The sequence below is a fragment of the Erythranthe guttata genome, chromosome 2 (assembly GCF_056151865.1).
Source record: "Erythranthe guttata isolate IM_541 chromosome 2, IM_541, whole genome shotgun sequence".
Classification (NCBI taxonomy): domain Eukaryota; kingdom Viridiplantae; phylum Streptophyta; class Magnoliopsida; order Lamiales; family Phrymaceae; genus Erythranthe; species Erythranthe guttata.
In genome coordinates, this window is record NC_142534.1 from 2854232 (window position 1) to 2872695 (window position 18464).

Below are 18464 nucleotides of genomic sequence, written 5' to 3' on the forward strand. Positions count from 1 at the left end.
TTTGGTAGTCACATTAGTAGTCACATTCTCATATTTTTTTGTAGTGCTGCACATCTTGTGATCAACCTTGATGATTCTGTTGAAGTATGGAGGGTCGTTTGTGGTGAAGATATGCCAGGGTGATTTTGTGTATGAAGACCTCGTCGACTCCCATCCCTCTGTCTCGTTATTTTTCTATCTTTATTTATGCATTTTTCGATTTTTTTTTCTAGATCTGAACAGCAGTAGTACACATGACTATAGTCATATTCGAATATGACTATAGTCATATTTATATATTTTTCGAATATGACTATTCAAGTTGACTTCTAATAACAAGATTCAAATTGTGATTTTTTGTGTGGATGTTGATTGAATTGTTTTCGTAAATAATAAGGAATCTTCGTTGTTTTATATGATTTGGTAAACATGACTATGCCATATAATCGAATTTTTAAGTTCAAAATATAAAAATATGACTACAGTATAAAGAAAGAATATGACTACAGTTTATAATCACATATAGTCATATTCAACTATAGTCATATTCGGCGTTGCAAACCTGTCGAGAAAAAAATTTCAATTTTTTGTTAATTTTTTTTAAATATTAAAAATAAAAATAAATAAAAAATGGTTAAATAAAGTCCGAAAATAATATAAAAATAAAAAATAAAAAAATAAAATCCGAAAATACCTTTTTTTTTAATTTGGTAGCAATTTTTTAGAAATGTGGAAGTTAATTTTTAGGAATTAAATTATTGTTATGGAAAGAGAGAAAAAAGAAATAATTGAGATAAATTATACTAATTAATCCTAATTAGCGGAATTGAGGTGCTTCATTAATAGGAATTTTGTAAATAGTGGTTAATTATTAAAAAAATGTAATGGGTATTGGGTAGTATAATGGCAAGATTGGAAATAAATATTCTAGGGGTTTTTCACAAAGGAAGAATTATGGTATGAACATATCACCATTTTTTATCTATATGAGGGGTGTATTTGCTAATGACCCCTTTTAAATTTTCAAATTTTGCAATGTAGTTATAATTATTTTTTTACATCTTTTACAGTAAAGAAATATTTGCCATTTTAATAATAGTTTGTATATTATCTCTAGGGGAAACTACAGATAAATCCCTAATCCAAAACTCAACTCACAGATCAGTCCCTAGGTAGTTTCCCCTAGCATTTAAGTCCCTATTCACGCGTCTGACATGCAGATCAGTCCCTAATGTGAATTTTATATATTTTATTATATTTTCTTCTCACTCTCACCCTTTTCTCTCTCCTGCTTTTCTCTCTCTTCATCTTCTCTTTCTTTCTTCTCTCTCTTCATTTCTATCTGCTTTCTTTCTTCTCTATTTCTTCTCCATTTCTCTCCTCTGGTTTCCCCTTTTTTCCGGCGAAAAAATCACTGTAAAACCCACCCACCCCACAATGGCTACAAATGATGTATCTAACGATGTACCCAGTGTGATTCTTGGAAGTTGTCGATACAAAAATCAACTTCACATTATTTCCATAAAAAGTAATTCGACCTTAATGGAGATATATGGTGCTATTATCAACAAATGGAATCATATCCATCCAGATGCACTGATCCTCCAATACTTGGCTCCTCGGGAAAGATTGTATGTGACATTGGGCAGTGATGAAGATGTGGAGAATATGGTTGCATTGCATCTGATAATGAAGATGAGTGTGGTCGACATTGTCGTGACCTGCAAAGATGAAGCTAATTCGCGTGGAAAGAGGGTTCGCACCGATGGCTGGTAGGTCTCCATCTTTTTCTGTACTGCTGAAATGCATTTCTTTATGGTTGTTAATTATTGTGTGATACATAGTATAAAATATGGCACATAATAGTATCATGCTAATATAAATATGGTATGGACGTATGATACTTACAGTACGTAACCTTGATCTGAGTAGTATGGGTGATAGGTAAATTTGGTACTTCTGGTGGGAAAACATAGTATCATATAATGAGGAAGATAGTACGTTACCTTCATCTGAATAGTATGGGTGATAGGTAAATTTGGTACTGTTAATGGGAAAACATAGTATCATATAATGGGGAAGATAGTACGTAACCTTCATCTGAATAGTATGGGTGATAGGTAAACTTGGTACTATTTGTGGGAAAACTTAGTATTATATAATGGATAAGATAGTATGGAACCAGTGCATTGTTATGATATTTTCATGTACATTGTTATTTGGATTCCACTCTATTGTAATCCATTTTTAAAAATTTTTTGAAACCAAAAGCGGCGATCAATCGATGGAAATCGAGGGTAATCCGCTTGGAAATTCAATTGATGCATGGAGACATTGCATCCGTGGGGAGAATCAGTTTTTTAAAGATCCTGATGATTTTAGGCATATGCTGAAAAACTATTCTATTGCTAACAATCGATCATTTAAGTACATGAAAAATGATCAACAAAAGATCATAGCAGTATGCATTCACGAAAACTGCAAATGGAGGGTTTATGCATCATTGTACAAGTCAGATAAGTTATTTAGCATTCGCAAGTGCAATCTTGAGCACACTTGTGGTGATGCTACTCTTCGTACAAGGGGTCATCCTAAAGCCGATGCTACATGGATTGCCCAAATTATGAAACGAAAATTGAGAACGCAGCCAGCTTACACACCATGTGGTATGTTAGAAGATATCCGAGACGATTATGGTCTGGAGCTTCAGTACTACACAGGATGGATGGGTAAAGAAAAAGCAATGCGCGATATCCATGGTGATGAGACGACATGTTATGATAAACTGAGACGCTATTGTCGTGCATTAAAAATGCATAACCCTGGTAGCATGGCAGAGTATGAGATTGAACCTGCTACTCAAAAGTTTATTCGAATATTTATTAGTTTTGGGAGTTCTATCTCCGGCTTTCATCGGTGTAGGCCGATGATATGTTTGGATGGGACTCACATTAAAAATAAGTACAAAGGATGCTTGCTTTCTGCTGTGTGCAAGGATCCAAATGATTCCTTGTATACATTGGCATACGCAGTTGTTGATGCTGAGAATGATAAAAACTGGGAGTGGTTTTGCATTAAATTGAAACAAATTCTAGATCTTCACAATGACAATAGATCTTTTACCATTTTCTCTGATCGTCATTCGGGGCTTCTTAAAGCCGTCCCGATGGTATTTCCTAGTAGCCACCATGCATATTGTTTGCGACACTTGGTGGATAACTTTAGAACTCAGGTATTTTGATTCTCTTTAATATGCAAATTGGAACGTACCATTTGTCACCTCATGTCATACTTTTGTATAACATGTTTCATACTTTTGTATAACATGTTTCATACATTTGTGTAACATGTGTCATACTTTTGTATAACACATTTCATACATTTGTATAGCATGTTTCATACATTTGTATAGCATGTTTCATACATTTGTATAACATGTTTCAAAATAATATAGGTCCTGAGGAAGTACCCATTGCACAACAAGTCATATTGGGCGAGTGTTTTACATAATGCTGCATATGCTCCTACTCGGCAGGAGTTCGATGCAACTATTTCTCGTATAGTGCAATCTATGCCTCTCGCGGCATCATTTATTTCGAATTCTGATCCAAATCATTGGGCGAATGCCTATTTTTCTGGAGAAAGATGGGGAATCGTGAACAATAATCAGGCAGAAAATTGGAATGGTTGGGTTAAAGATGCCCGATCTTTGCCTGTTTCATCCATGATTGATCACATACGGATCAAAATAATGGAGATGCTAGTTAAACGACAAGGAAAAAGTTTGGCAATGACTGGCATATTGTGCAAGAAAATTCTAAAGAGATTAACAATCAATCATATGGCCTCTCGTTCCTTAAAATATTGTAGATCAAGTAGTACCGCTTTTGAGGTATATGATGAGGACAAGTCGTATAAGGTTGACTTGCAGCAGAAGACTTGTTCTTGTAAAGCATGGCAATTAGAGAAACTTCCATGCAAACATGCATGTGCATGTTTGGAGTCAAAAGGATACTCAGTATATGAGTTTGTGGATCCATGCTTTCATATTGATACGTACAAACAGGTATATCAATTCACGATTAACCCAATTCCCTCGTTTGATGAGGACTTTGACTTGTACGATGCGTGTAATGCTCCGCCCGATGTCTTTGTTAATGCACCTGATTCGAGAACTCGACCGGGACGTAGAAAGACAAAAAGAATTCCTTCACAAGTGCAAACTCGTAAACTGAAGTGTACTCGGTGTGGGAAGCCTGGACACAATCGTCGTACTTGCACACAACCAATCTGACTAGCAATTTTTTTTAATGTAAATACTGTCTGCATTTGTGTTAATTAAACTAACTAGTCTTGTTTCTAATGTAAATTTTATGTTTTTCATCAGGGAGGACAAGATGGAGGAGAGCTTACATGATTGCCCATTATGTTATTCAAGTGATTGAAGTGAATGAAAACTGGCTGTTTGTACTTTATTATTATGTGATTTGCACTATGTTGTTTTGAACTTTGTACTATGTTTCAATTTGCACTATGTTTTTGCTATTTGTAGTTTGTACTATGTATTAGGTACTCTGTTCATTGATGGTTTATCATTTTCAGTCTAATGGTACTATTTTTATTTACACATGATATTGGATATGAGATAGGATGGTATGCCTATTGTTGGTTGATGGTTTATCATTTTCAGTCTAATAGTACTATTTTTATTTACACATGGTATTAGATAAGCGATATGATGGTATGCTTGTTGCTGCTTGATGGTTTATCATTTTCAGTATAAAGGTACTGATTTGATTTACGCATGGTATTATCTATGAGATAGGATGGTATGACTTACTCAATTTATGACCGTTACAATATAGCCGTTGCTTATAATATAGCCGTTGCTTATTGTCAGAACTAGTCAAGTCATAATATGACCATAAATGACACATAGGCTCATTTGTTTCTAATTCATGGCTTCTTCTAGTAGCACCACTCAAATGAGTGGGTTAAAATACAAAAAAGGGAAATGCAAGCGTCTTGATTGTGGGAAGAAAACAATAATCATGGTTTCAGAAACTATTTCGAATCCCGGAAGGTTATTTTACTGTTGCCCACACCATGGCTACTCCCATTGGTGTGAACCATTTGAAGTTGGGCAAACTTTTTCCAACTCAAATCGTGAAGAAAATGAAGCTACAAGTGCGTCGATGAACCAAGTCCATCAAGAAAGTGAAGTGAAGAATTGCAATTCTGAAGGTGGAGTAGTTCATAGTTTGATAGTGTTGAATCTAGTAATATTTGCAGTCTACATGCTATGTAAAACCTATGTATTGTTGTTTAATTAGTGAACATAAGAGTACAATGTATAAGCTGGTAAAGTTTGGGTTCTTCAGCATTTATAGTACGCTTTGTTAACCAATTAAGTATAATGTATAAGCTGGTAAAGTACAAGTGAGTCATCACTATAGTACAATGTGTTCACTGATAAAGTATATGTTTGCCATTCATATAGTATTTTTACACTCTATATATTATTGTCGGGCCAATGCGTCCATATGATCGCATTTTAAGACACAACTCTTCAGTTTTAGACTATTAAGAATGAATGGAGACAATGTGGGAGTAGATCAACATCGACTATGGTAAGAATTGAGGAAAGTATTAGTTTTACACTTGAGCAATGTAGACTTGTATGAATATATTGTATAGTATATGAGTATCATGTATGAAATTCAACATATTTATGGGATCTTGTATTCAAACGCAACAATAATGCTCACCTACCTTAAAATAATCATCTAAAACATAATTTATGCATCTCCCGTACTTATTGATCATTAAAACGTCAATGAAATTGGTACAATTCAATTCATCAAAAAATGTGGTACGCTTTGTTCACCAAACAAGTACAATGTATAAGCTGGTAAAGTACAAGTGAGTCGTGAGTATAGTACCATGTGTTCACTGATAAAGTATATGTTTGCCATTCATATAGTATTTTTACACTCTATATATTATTGTCGGGCCAATGGATCCATATGATCGCATTTTAAGACACAACTCTTCAGTTTTAGACTATTAAGAATGAATGGAGACAATGTGGGAGTAGATCAACATCGACTATGGTAAGAATTGAGGAAAGTATTAGTTTTACACTTGAGCAATGTAGACTTGTATGAATATATTGTATAGTATATGAGTATCATGTATGAAATTCAACATATTTATGGGATCTTGTATTCAAACGCAACAATAATGCTCACCTACCTTAAAATAATCATCTAAAACATAATTTATGCATCTCCCGTACTTATTGATCATTAAAACGTCGATGAAATTGGTACAATTCAATTCATCAAAAAATGTAGTACGCTTTGTTCACCAAATAAGTACAATGTATAAGCTGGTAAAGTACAAGTGAGTCGTGAGTATAGTACCATGTGTTCACTGATAAAGTATATGTTTGCCATTCATATAGTATTTTTACACTCTATATATTATTGTCGGGCCAATGCATCCATATGATCGCATTTTAAGACACAACTCTTCAGTTTTAGACTATTAAGAATGAATGGAGACAATGTGGGAGTAGATCAACATCGACTATGGTAAGAATTGAGGAAAGTATTAGTTTTACACTTGAGCATTGTAGACTTGTATGAATATATTGTATAGTATATGAGTATCATGTATGAAATTCAACATATTTATGGGATCTTGTATTCCAAACGCAACAATAATGCTCACCTACCTTAAAATAATCATTTAAAACATAATTTATGCAACTCCCGTACTTATTGATCATTAAAACGTCGATGAAATTGGTACAATTCAATTCATCAAAAAATATAGTACGCTTTGTTTACCAATTAAGTATAATGTTTAAGCCGTTAAAGTACAAGTGAGTCGTCACTATAGTACGATTTGTTCACTGATAAAGTATATGTTTGCCATTCATATAGTATTTTTACACTCTATATATTATTGTCGGGCCAATGCATCCATATGATCGCATTTTAAGACACAACTCTTCAGTTTAAGACTATTAAGAATGAATGGAGACAATGTATGACTATATTGTATAGTATATGTGTATCATGTATGAAATTCAACATATTTATGGGATCTTGTATTTTGGAATCAATATTAATTGGTATATTCAATATAACATAATATATATTCACTATTAGATATCACTTACCAATAAGCCGATAGTGCATCCATCAAAATACTTCAACCCCCCATACCCCTCCATATTCTCAACAAGAATATCATACACCAACTTTCCCCATGCAAAAGACCCTAAAACCTCCAAATCTTCTACATGCGGATAAACCCACCTTTCTAACGTTTTGTTCCCCTTTGGCAGTAGAATAGTATTAAACAGATAAATAGTGTACAATCTGCTGAAATCTTCAACAGATTGTTGATCGGTCATAACTGCATATGCCTCCAGTTTATAACCAATATATGGCCTCGTCATTAAAGATAACTTACCATCAAAAATACGTGTGATGAAATCAGTGTCTCTGCCATCCATATTCACATCCACCGGTACGCCTTCGTACTGCAGCCCTAATACGATAGATAATTGCTGCGGAGTGAATTCCAAGCGTATAGTATTTCCCCCAAACCAGAAGGCCCGATCTTCTGGATTGTACGCTTGCATGAGAGACACAACCCTATGGAAGCTGTGGTTTATTTTAGGCATGTCCATGTAGTGATAGAAGGGATTTTTCTTCAGTAGTTCATGATGTTGTTTCTTCATCACTTTTTTCACACCTTCCATAGTTGTTTGAAAGTCCCACGGTGAGCACCTGCAGCCTATTGATAGCTTGCTGCCTTCTTCTTTTACAACAATTCCTTCAATTACATACACATAAAACAAATACAATTATAACAAATACAACGTACTATAAAGTTCCACATGTCAATACCATCCGAAGTCACTAGTAATACCATTCAAAGGCACTAGTAATACTATTATGGCATATGACTTATACTACAGGACAATAAAACATTATACTTCTAGTACCACATGTCAATACCATCCGAAGTCACTAGTAATACCATTCAAATGCACTAGTAATACTATTATGGCATATGACTTATACTAAAGGACCATCAAACATTATACTTCTAGTACCACATGTCAATACCATCCGAAGTCACTAGTAATACCATTCAAAGGCACTAGTAATACTATTGTGGCATATGACACATGCTACAGAACCATCAAAGATTATACCATCGAAATGCACTATTAATACCATTACTGCGCATGACACATACTATAGAACCAGTACGAAAAATACAATAAGCCTCTTTCCCATATCCTATATGAAACCCTTGTTAGGACTCAAAATGCTTTGGGGACATGCTAATGTCACCGAAGAATAATACCCATGAGAAAACTGTTACAAAATCATGAAATTCGACAACAAATAAATGATCTTTGCAAACCCAAACAACAGAACAACAAATATTGGAACCGATTTAATGATTAGGGCAAACACCGAATAAAGTCGAGGCATAATACCCATGAGTGGATATGTTCAAAATCATGAAATTCTATAACAAATAAACCTTTTTGCCCTGCTTAAGCAACACCCAAATGGGTCTGTTTCCAAGAAAATGAAAAAAAAATAAAAAATCAAACCTTGTTGTTTGCCCTGCTTCACCATTGTTGTTTATAAATGGGTTTGTTTATTTTTATTTTTCTGTTCGCGTTATTATTTTTCTGCGGTTTGTTGATTCTTCGTGCTTCGTAATTTCTTCCTTCTTTGTTCTTCGTTTCTTCTTGGTTTCTCTGTTCTTCGTTTCTTCTTGGTCTGAAAATGGGTATAACTGAACGGTGGTTTTTTTCTGCGCCTTTTTAGCTTCTTTTTTGTTGTTTGATTTTTGAAATGTAACGGGCAAAGAGCGTGTAATACAAACGGCGCGTTGGAAGTTGTAAAGAAGTTATGTAAAATTAGTATAAAGTAAATGGTATTTTAGTATTTGCACATTTTATTAGGGACTGAACTGCATGTTAGGCGCGTGAGTAGGGACTGAATTGCTTGGGGAAACTACCTAGGGACTGATCTGTGAGTTGAGTTTTGGATTAGGGATTTATCTGTAGTTTCCCCTTATCTCTATTGTAATATATTAACTAGTATCTCACCCGTGCGATGCACGGGAGTCAAATTCAAGATTTAAATTTGATTCAACTAAACACGATAAATAAATAAAATATAATATAAACTTAGTATAATTTAAAATATTGAAACAAATAACATCGGACCAATATTACACAATAGCAATCGCCAAAATAAATATTTAATATAATACGTCAAATACGTATTCCAATAGGGATGGCAATGTGGCGGGTATCGGGCGAATTTTGCAATCCACATCTCCGTCCCGCGAGGAAATTCCCCTTCCCATCAAAATCCCCAAATTATTAAGTTGGCGTCCCCATACCCACCTCGCAAAATACCTGTAAATAGTTTTTTTTTTCTTTTTTATAATTATCCTTGAAACATTGCCAATAAATTTCTTACGACAGTAAAAAAATTTCAAATATCATAAATTATCATGCTACAAATTAAAGTATTTTAAAATCAATAATTAATAAATATAATACACACACACACACACACCCATATATATATATATATATATATATATATATATATATATATATATATATATATATATATATATATATATATATATATATATATATATATATATATATATATATATATATATATATATATATATATATATATATATATATATATATATATTTACGGGCGGGTACGATGCGGGTACATTCATACCCTTTTCGTTTTTTATCCGGTTAAAAATTTTGCATAAATACCTATATTCACCCTATATTTTTTTAAGCGAGAAGAACCTGTTAATTTCAGCTGAATACATGTATTGAAAGATATAAATGTACGTGCGTTTGATTCCAACTTTTGTTGATGGTTTGCAAACGAAATCATCAACAAAAAAAAAATTGTCGTCTCTGGTACTTTGTAGCAAGGTGAAGTTCAATGGGATCAACATTAACTTGAACAATGTGATTGTCTGTTCGATTAGTTTGAAGCCTAGTTTCATTGCACATTCCTGTTGCATGATCGATATTCGTATGAACGAACTTGAATTTCAACCTATGAGAAGGGGTTCAGAGCACAACACGATGTTGATTAATTCGATTGAAAAATTATAACTTGAAACAAATAAGTTAACTTTTACCATTATTAATATTCTTCTACCTATTTTTTAAATATTATATCTAGTCTTGTTAACAACAAACCTAGTATATAATTTATTACCTAAATTTAAATGAGTTTAATTAGTCAAAGTAATTAAAATAGTTCAACTCACATAATTTACCAAACAATAACTTTACAAACAAAAAGAATATATGATTTTACCTTTATTACATTGTTGTTTACCCAACTTTTAAATATTTTATCTTGTTGCGGTAACGAAATAAATATTTTAATGTGTCTATCCCAATTTAAGTGGGTTTAGTTTTTTCGGAACAATAAAATAGTAAAATACTCACAATTCACAAACAAATAATTAAAAAATTAAAATTATCATTTCGACCATAATAAAAATTCATTCACCCATTTTTTAAATCTTGTATCTTCTAATGGTAACGAAATAAATATTTTAAACTTTATTTCCGAAATTTAAATAAATTTAGAATAGTCACAGTAATTAAAATAGTTCAATACAAATAATTCACCTAACAATAACTTGCAAAATTTGTTATTTTAGCATGAAATAAATTTGTCCACCCATTTTTTAAAGCTTTCATATTACACAATAGCATTATAAAGATTATTGATTTAAATGTAGATGGGTTTAGTTAGTTAAAGACACTAAAATAGTTCAACCCATATAATTCCCCAAATAATAACTTGTAAAAATTATGATTTGGCAATTACTATATTTCATCTACCCATTTTTTCAGTCTCATATCTAGTTGTGGTAATGAAATATAAATTTAAAAAATTAGTTATCTCAAATTAGTCTATTAGATTAAAATAGTACAATGTAAATAATTCACCAAACCAATAATTTAAAAAATAAAAATTGTTATTTCCCCTTTATAAAACATCGTTTACCTTTTCTTGAAATCTTGTATCTAATGATTGCAACAATATAAAAATTTGAAACATAATTTGTCTCAATTTAAATGCGTTTTAATTTTGTCAAGATAATTAAAATAGTACAACTCACATAATTCATCATACAATAACATAAAAAATGATAATTACTATTTTACCATAATAAATAAAATTTTATTTACCCAAATTTGAACATTTTGTCTAGTTATAGTGACGGAATTAATTTTTTAATTCTTTTTATCCCAATTTAAATGGATTTAGATTTATCAAATTAATTAATTCAACACACACAATTCCCTAAACACTAACTTAAAAAAAATATTTTAAATTTTAAAATTTTTGTTACCATTTTCTTAAATATTTAACTCTAGTTGTTGTAACGAAATATATATTCTAAAAATTATTTATCCCTGTCCAATTTTAAATGTGTGTCGGAATATTAAAATAGTAACCAAACAATAAATTACAATAAAAATTATCAATTTACCATTATAAAGATATCGGTTCCCAATTTTTAGATCTCTTATCTCGTGGTGATAAAGAAATAAGTATTTTAATAATTATTTAAGGAAATTTCCTCAAAAGAAATAAAACTATTTATCCAAATTTAAATGAGTTTGTGATTAGTTAAAGTAGTTAAAATAGGCCAGTGCATAATTCACCAAATAATAACTTATACAAAAAAACAATTTACCATTATAAATTTTATTTACCCATTATTAAATATTTTATTCAGTGGTGGTAAAAAAAATGGGTATCTTATAAATTATTTACCAAAATTAATATGAATTAAGATTTTTTAAATAAATGTTGACAAAAAAAAATATTTGTTAAATAAATTCAAATAGTTCAAAGTTCAAACCACATAATTCACTAAACAATAACTTAAAAATGAAAGTTATTATTTTTTTCATTACTAAATATTGTATCTAGTAGTTGTAAAGAAATATAAATTTTAAAAATTATTTGTCGTAATTTAAATGAGCTTAAGTTATTCGTGTAAGATATTAAAATAGTTCAGAGAACACAAGTCACCAAAACATTACCTTAAAAAAATGAAAATTATTAATTTTACCATCATTATCAAATGTCGTTCACCCAATTTTTAAAATCTTGTATCCCGTGGTGGTAACGGTATACATATTTTAAAAATTATTTATCCATATTTAAATAAGTTTTATGTTTTTCGAAACAATTTAAGTATTTCAACACACCTAATTCACCAAAATATAACTTAAAAATGATTTTTTATTTTATTTTACCAGTATAAAAAGAATTGTCCATTTTTTTTTAATATTTTGTCTAGATTTAGTAACAAAACAGATATTGCATAAATAATTTATCCTAATAAGTGGGTTTGGGTTTGTCAAAATAATAAAAATAATTAAATAAAAAATCATTTAAAAAATATAAATTATCAGTTTACCATTATAAAATCTCGTTTATGATATCTTAGAATCGAATAATTATAGTATAATCATATATATAATATAATTGCACGGTTTTTTCTTATAAAGCTTAAGTATACCAATTTCTATATAATTTTCCTTAATCATTCCATAACCACGAATATAAATTTCCATATAATACGTATTAATTATGCATGATTAGAGGATATTATCAATTGATTTCATAATTATGCACAATTTAACTATATAAGGCAAGATTGCAGTAAGGTCAACATATTAAGTGTAGTACGGTACGCAAAATAACAGAAATAATGGAAAAGATATACATAATTATCAAAAATGGACAATGAACATCAACAACTTTACAAAAAAATAGCAACAAAAAACAATGGAAAAAAGAATATCAAGAATAACATGAAAATAAAAAATAAGAACAAATAACAGTGGATAACAATAGTGGAAATGCAATATCATAATATTCACAAACCACAAAACATTGAAAAAAAAATAGAAGGACGTCATAATGAAAAAGCAAACAAATAAATGAGTGATAACAATGGAGGAAGAATTTATAGGATTTATGATGTGGTTAGTGTAACAATATCTTTTAGGTTTAAATAAAATAGAAGATTATATTATTATTGATAGTAATATAAATATGTAAGTAATGTGGACTAATGAGCGGATTGATTGATTGCAGATTAATGTGTAAGTTGTCAATATTTCCAAGATTTATCTATTACGCAATGATATGGAAAAAAAATCAATCAAGCTATGGAAAAAAAGACGAATTTTGTGGATATGTGGTAAATAATTAATAAATAATTTAATGTAAAAATTACAAATATTTTATTTTCAGAGGTCACAAATATAATTAAAGAACAATTTTAATCATTGTACACAAACTTTGTCAAAGGAACAACGACTTCAACATGAGTAACGAAGAAAAGGGACATAACTAAAACAAATAAATAATTAAACTATGCAAACTTATTGAAGCTCTACTGAAATTTTCTAAACGAACACACTATTTAAAATAAGTCGTCTTATTTTTTGTAACATTGATACTTAGTCGGCGATTCACAAAAAAGAAGTCGATACGATTAATTTTTCCAAATCATAACTATTAATTTCTCCATTCAATACCACATCTGACATTCATCTATAACTTTCGGCACATAATCTTTCCGCAAACGACATGATTGGATCATATTGAAACCAATAATCAATTATTGGTCTCTTGTCGAATTCTGAGATTCATAGGTTGACATCATATTCAGGAAAAGAAAAATATAATATATTAATAGATTATAAATATATACTTTATATATGTTGATACCAACAAAAAAAAAAAAATATGACAATAAAAAAATTGGAAAATACAGCAAAGAGACGATAAAAAAAAAAAAAATACATACATACGTGTAATTTGAATGAAATGCAGTGGTGGAATGAATTGAAGTTGTAGGGGTTTATATACTTGTGTTTGCATGATGAAAACAGAGAATATCAATTGAATATGGTAGTAATATCAATAATATTAAAAGCATATCAATGGACAAATTATTTGAATTTGAAATTATTTAAAAATGAATGAGAATCCGGAAAAAATAAGTATAATGGAATAAATATAGAAATATAAAGAGTGTAAATGTAATCCGGAAAAAAATATGTTTATTGAATGAGAATCCAGAAACAATCCATAAAAATTGAATAGACAAATAAATATGGAAATGATAATTATGATTAAAATTTATTTGAAAAAAACAATTTAGTTTAATTATCATTTTTCGATGGTTTATTGCATGAGAACCCGGAAAATAAAAGTAAAATGAAATATATATAAACTTGTGTAAAAATGATATTAAAAAAAATGAATGAAGTAATTAAAAAATAAAAATAAAAATAAAATAAAATAAAAAGAATGGTAAATCAAGTTTTATTTACAAAGTAACGAAAATACACAAATCTATATGAAAATGGTAATTATAAATCGGGTTTTTTGGATGATTATAAAAATTGAATTTGTAAATTGTCAACTACATTAATTAAAAAATGGAATAATTGTAAATTAAAAAATATAATTGTAAATACCATGGAATGTGTAATATAAAAGGAAAGTTAACCGAATTGAAAGAAGAAAAAAAAACTGTGGTCAAAATTGGATATGTGAAAAACTCAATTGTGTATCTTGTCTTTATAAATTATATAAATAAATAAATAGATGGTTGTTATATGTAATTAAAAAAAAGTATGTAGAATATATATATATATATCTGGATGATATATATTGATATGTATAGATGGATATGGCACACCTTCTTTCAATATAAATTGATATATTTACCATATATGGACAAAATTAAAATAAATGACATTTAACTCTAAAAGATATCAAATATAAATGATTAATAAAATATAATAAATACATGAATATAAATTTATAAAAATATATTAATGCATTATTTTTTTTAAAGATTCTGAATAATATTATAATAAAAATATCGAAAATGTTTTGCATAGAATTCGAAAATTTTCAAAATATTTTAAAATTGAAAAATATATACATTAATTAAAAAAATCAAAAATATATACATAATATTAAAAAAAATTAATTTTATGCATTAAAAATAAATATTTTTTGAATTTATATATAGATTAAATGCATTAAAGAATATATGTATATGTGGTAATGTTTAGATGATTGTGCAAATATTAAATAGGAAATAACTTAAACACATACCAAAAATATAAAGCCAACTCACCAATTGAAGAATCCACCTCATTAATTGAACTCCAACTAAGCAATTTTGATAAATGACATCACCATTTGCCACATGTCAATCATTGAGGGCATAGATTCTCTTTTTATATTATATATAGATTTTACAAAACTATTCAAAATTAATTCTATTTCTTAAAATTATTAATTAAAAATTCCGCCACGTGGCAATAGGACTAGAAAATTCCACTCATGATTGAGCCATGTATTCATCAACCATGCCAACAATTGAACTCTGTCAAAATAAGTACAAACATTATCCACCACCACAAATTCAACAAGTGATTAAAATTACACACGCGCGCGCGCGAAAGATGGCAGCATCACCACCACTCCTCCGCCATAACTCAGCCGCCGCAACTCCTCTGCCGCCGCCACCCACCATTACATGCGTCAAAAAGCTAGCAGAATCACCGGAACTCAACTCCATCCCATCCAACTACGCCTACAACACAGAAACCACCGGATCAAACGAATCAATCCCCACCGTCGATCTCTCTCTTCTCACTTCCCAAAACCCTAATCTCAAGTCCAAAGCCATCAAGGACCTCGAAATCGCCTGTCAGGATTGGGGCTTCTTCATGGTATATATTATACCTAAACTTAATTATCATAATTTATTACTTCAACTATAAATTAAAGTCGCTTATCTACTCTGCATAACAAAAGAAAAAAAAAATCGTGTTTTTAACTTTGAACTCTGTATGTATATGCATGTGTGTGTGTGTGTGTGTATATATATATAGGTAGTGAATCATGGTATACCAGAAGAGTTGATGAAAGGTATGCTTGAGGTAGTTAACGAATTCTTCGATTTGTCGGAGGAAGAGAAACCGGAATTCCAGCCGAAGAATGTTCTAGAACCTATTAGATATGGGACAAGCTTTAATACTGAGAAAGAGAAGGTTTTTTGCTGGAGGGATTTCTTGAAGGTTTTTGTTCATCCTCAGTTTCATTGTCCGAATAAACCCGAGTCCCTCAGGTAATAAATTCGATTTTATACGTACGTGCGTTAGGAGTGGAAAGTGGAACGGAATTTCTGAATTCCGGCGATTTCTATCTGAAATTTTTGGATTTTGGAACTAAATTTTTAGTTCCAATTCAAGAATACCGAATTTCAATTTTCCGAAATTTGCTTGGATTGGATCGGATCCGAAGTGATGTGTATAAAATAATCGGAAATTTCGATTTCCGATCTAGTTTAATTTTTGAAAATATTCGAAAAATTCAGAAATTTTCCGACGGTTATATTTATAAAATAATTTTAAATACCTGATTAGGTGATATATTTTAAATAGGGCAAATTGCGGCCACCCTGAGGTATGCCAAAATTATAAAAGAAAAACTCTCTTGTTTGGATAATTACTACAGCTATCCCTCCTTTTAAATATTTTTACATAAAATTTATGTAATTCGATTATTTACCGAACCAAATCGTATATTTAGTTCGATAAACGGTATGAAATGTTGGTGTACCGAAATTTCGGTTTAGTTTTACGAATTAACATCCCTTAATTTACCTCTTGGAGAGGTCTTTTCGTAAAATAATATATAGTTGAGGGGTGGTTGTAATTACCCAAACAAAAGGGGGGTTTTCGTAATTTGACCCTAACTCAGGGGTGGCCGTAATTTGCTCTTTTAAATATAATATATGTAAATTTAAATACCTTCCGGATTTTCTCGGTTGAACTCGTTCCACATACCGTAATTTGCCTAGTCCGTCTATCGTCTATCGAACAACGCAAATCAGCACTTGATATTTCTTCCATACTTGCAAGTCTTTATCGTATACTAGAGTAACAAACAACACAATGTACATATTTCGAAAAATCGAAATCGAATTACAGAGGGCTGTTAAGGGAATACTGTGAAAGAAGCGGAGAAGTGGTGACGAAATTGTTGAAAGGAATATCAGAAAGCCTGGGTTTGGAAGAAACTGAAATGGCAAACGCCTTTAACATGAGCTCGAGTTTACGGATTTTCGTTGCGAATCTGTACCCGTGTTGCCCGAATCCCGATTCTGCCCTCGGAATGCCACCTCATTCGGACCATGGCCTTTTAACACTCCTCATACAAAATGAAGTTGGAGGATTGCAAATTCAACACAAGGGTGTGTGGGTCAACGTCAATGCTATTCCTAATTCAATCTTGGTCAACACTGCTGATCAACTTGAGGTAATAAAAAAAATTAATAAAAAAAATAAATAATAAATTATGTTTTTATTGTCTATATTGTCTATTTTATTTCTTCAGATATTTAGTAATGGAAAGTACAAGAGTGTTTTGCATAGAGTGGTGGTGAATAATGAAAAGACGAGGATTTCTATTGCGATGGCCAACGGTCCATCGGCCGACACGGTTGTGGGCCCCGCTCCGAAGCTTCTGGAAAAACGAGGATGTGTTTCATCGTACGCTCCGATGAAGTACAAGGATTATATATTGTCACAACAGAGTAACCAACTCAAGTGCAAGTCCATCTTGGAACAACTTCAAATTCAAGAGGACAATTAAAATTATGGCTTCCAACTAGTACTATTTCAAACAACCATATCTCATGTAGCATGTTATGTATTTAAAAAAAATAAAAAAAAATAAAAATACTTTTGTTTCGTCGCTTCGTCTAAATGTTTAAGATGAGTTCGTTTTAATATTGAACAACTCTAGCACGTCGATCACGTGTAAATAGGGTGACGGTAATTGGTAGAGCAAGGGTTTAAAAAATCTCAAGTCTCGATACCATAAAATCGAGATAACGGTTTAAAAAAAAATTGAAATCTCAATACCATAACATACAATTGGTAGACGGTATTCAGTCTCGACATAACTAAATAATTTAGGAAACAAACAAAAAGTCTGATCAGACACAAAATGAAAGATAAATAGATATGATCGATGAATTGATCAATTATTAGTACCGGGATAAACGAGCGGAGCTATGTGTCGAACGAAGTCGACGGAGTGAACCACATTGGTGGCGGCTCGATCCTTTTGATCTTATCCGCTCCAGAGGCGGCACGTGGGAGGCGAAGGTTGGCGGAGAAAGTCCTTTCCTCAATGGGATAATTATAGCACGGGGCGAAATCCCGTTTTGCGTAATCAAACACTCCAATATCATGTCCACCGATTTCCGAATCTTCATCCAAATAATCGGGAGTGTATTCCTTTGCATCGGTG

The 18464-nt window shown here is 30.9% G+C and overlaps 3 protein-coding genes across 3 annotated transcripts; all 3 read left to right on the forward strand.

Annotated features, from left to right (window-relative positions):
- The first annotated feature begins 1197 nt into the window (after positions 1 to 1197).
- Positions 1198 to 4586, forward strand: LOC148772118 (uncharacterized). The gene is made up of 2 exons (XM_088824492.1): positions 1198 to 1751; positions 4367 to 4586. Exons 1-2 carry the CDS (start codon positions 1417 to 1419, stop codon positions 4422 to 4424), a joined length of 393 nt encoding a protein of 130 aa, XP_088680618.1. The 5' UTR covers positions 1198 to 1416; the 3' UTR covers positions 4425 to 4586.
- Positions 1751 to 4273, forward strand: LOC105966891 (uncharacterized). Its single transcript, XM_088815088.1, has 2 exons — positions 1751 to 3211; positions 3434 to 4273. Exons 1-2 carry the CDS (start codon positions 2264 to 2266, stop codon positions 4271 to 4273), a joined length of 1788 nt encoding a protein of 595 aa, XP_088671214.1. The 5' UTR covers positions 1751 to 2263.
- A 10917-nt stretch (positions 4587 to 15503) lies between the features above and the next one.
- Positions 15504 to 17899, forward strand: LOC105949557 (2-oxoglutarate-dependent dioxygenase 19). Its single transcript, XM_012972856.2, has 4 exons — positions 15504 to 15874; positions 16037 to 16272; positions 17138 to 17465; positions 17544 to 17899. Exons 1-4 carry the CDS (start codon positions 15509 to 15511, stop codon positions 17799 to 17801), a joined length of 1188 nt encoding a protein of 395 aa, XP_012828310.2. The 5' UTR covers positions 15504 to 15508; the 3' UTR covers positions 17802 to 17899.
- Positions 17900 to 18464: the final 565 nt, after the last annotated feature.

Bases quoted from the DNA above. Each gene is read 5' to 3' on its own strand.
- LOC148772118 (XM_088824492.1), top strand. From the start codon at position 1,417: ATGGCTACAAATGATGTATCTAACGATGTACCCAGTGTGATTCTTGGA. The intron at 1,752-4,366 runs GTAGGTCTCCAT...GTTTTTCATCAG, and splicing joins AGGGTTCGCACCGATGGCTG to GGAGGACAAGATGGAGGAGA.
- LOC105966891 (XM_088815088.1), top strand. From the start codon at position 2,264: ATGGAAATCGAGGGTAATCCGCTTGGAAATTCAATTGATGCATGGAGA. The intron at 3,212-3,433 runs GTATTTTGATTC...AAAATAATATAG, and splicing joins TGGATAACTTTAGAACTCAG to GTCCTGAGGAAGTACCCATT.
- LOC105949557 (XM_012972856.2), top strand. From the start codon at position 15,509: ATGCCAACAATTGAACTCTGTCAAAATAAGTACAAACATTATCCACCA. The intron at 16,273-17,137 runs GTAATAAATTCG...ATCGAATTACAG, and splicing joins AATAAACCCGAGTCCCTCAG to AGGGCTGTTAAGGGAATACT. The intron at 17,466-17,543 runs GTAATAAAAAAA...TTATTTCTTCAG, and splicing joins ACACTGCTGATCAACTTGAG to ATATTTAGTAATGGAAAGTA.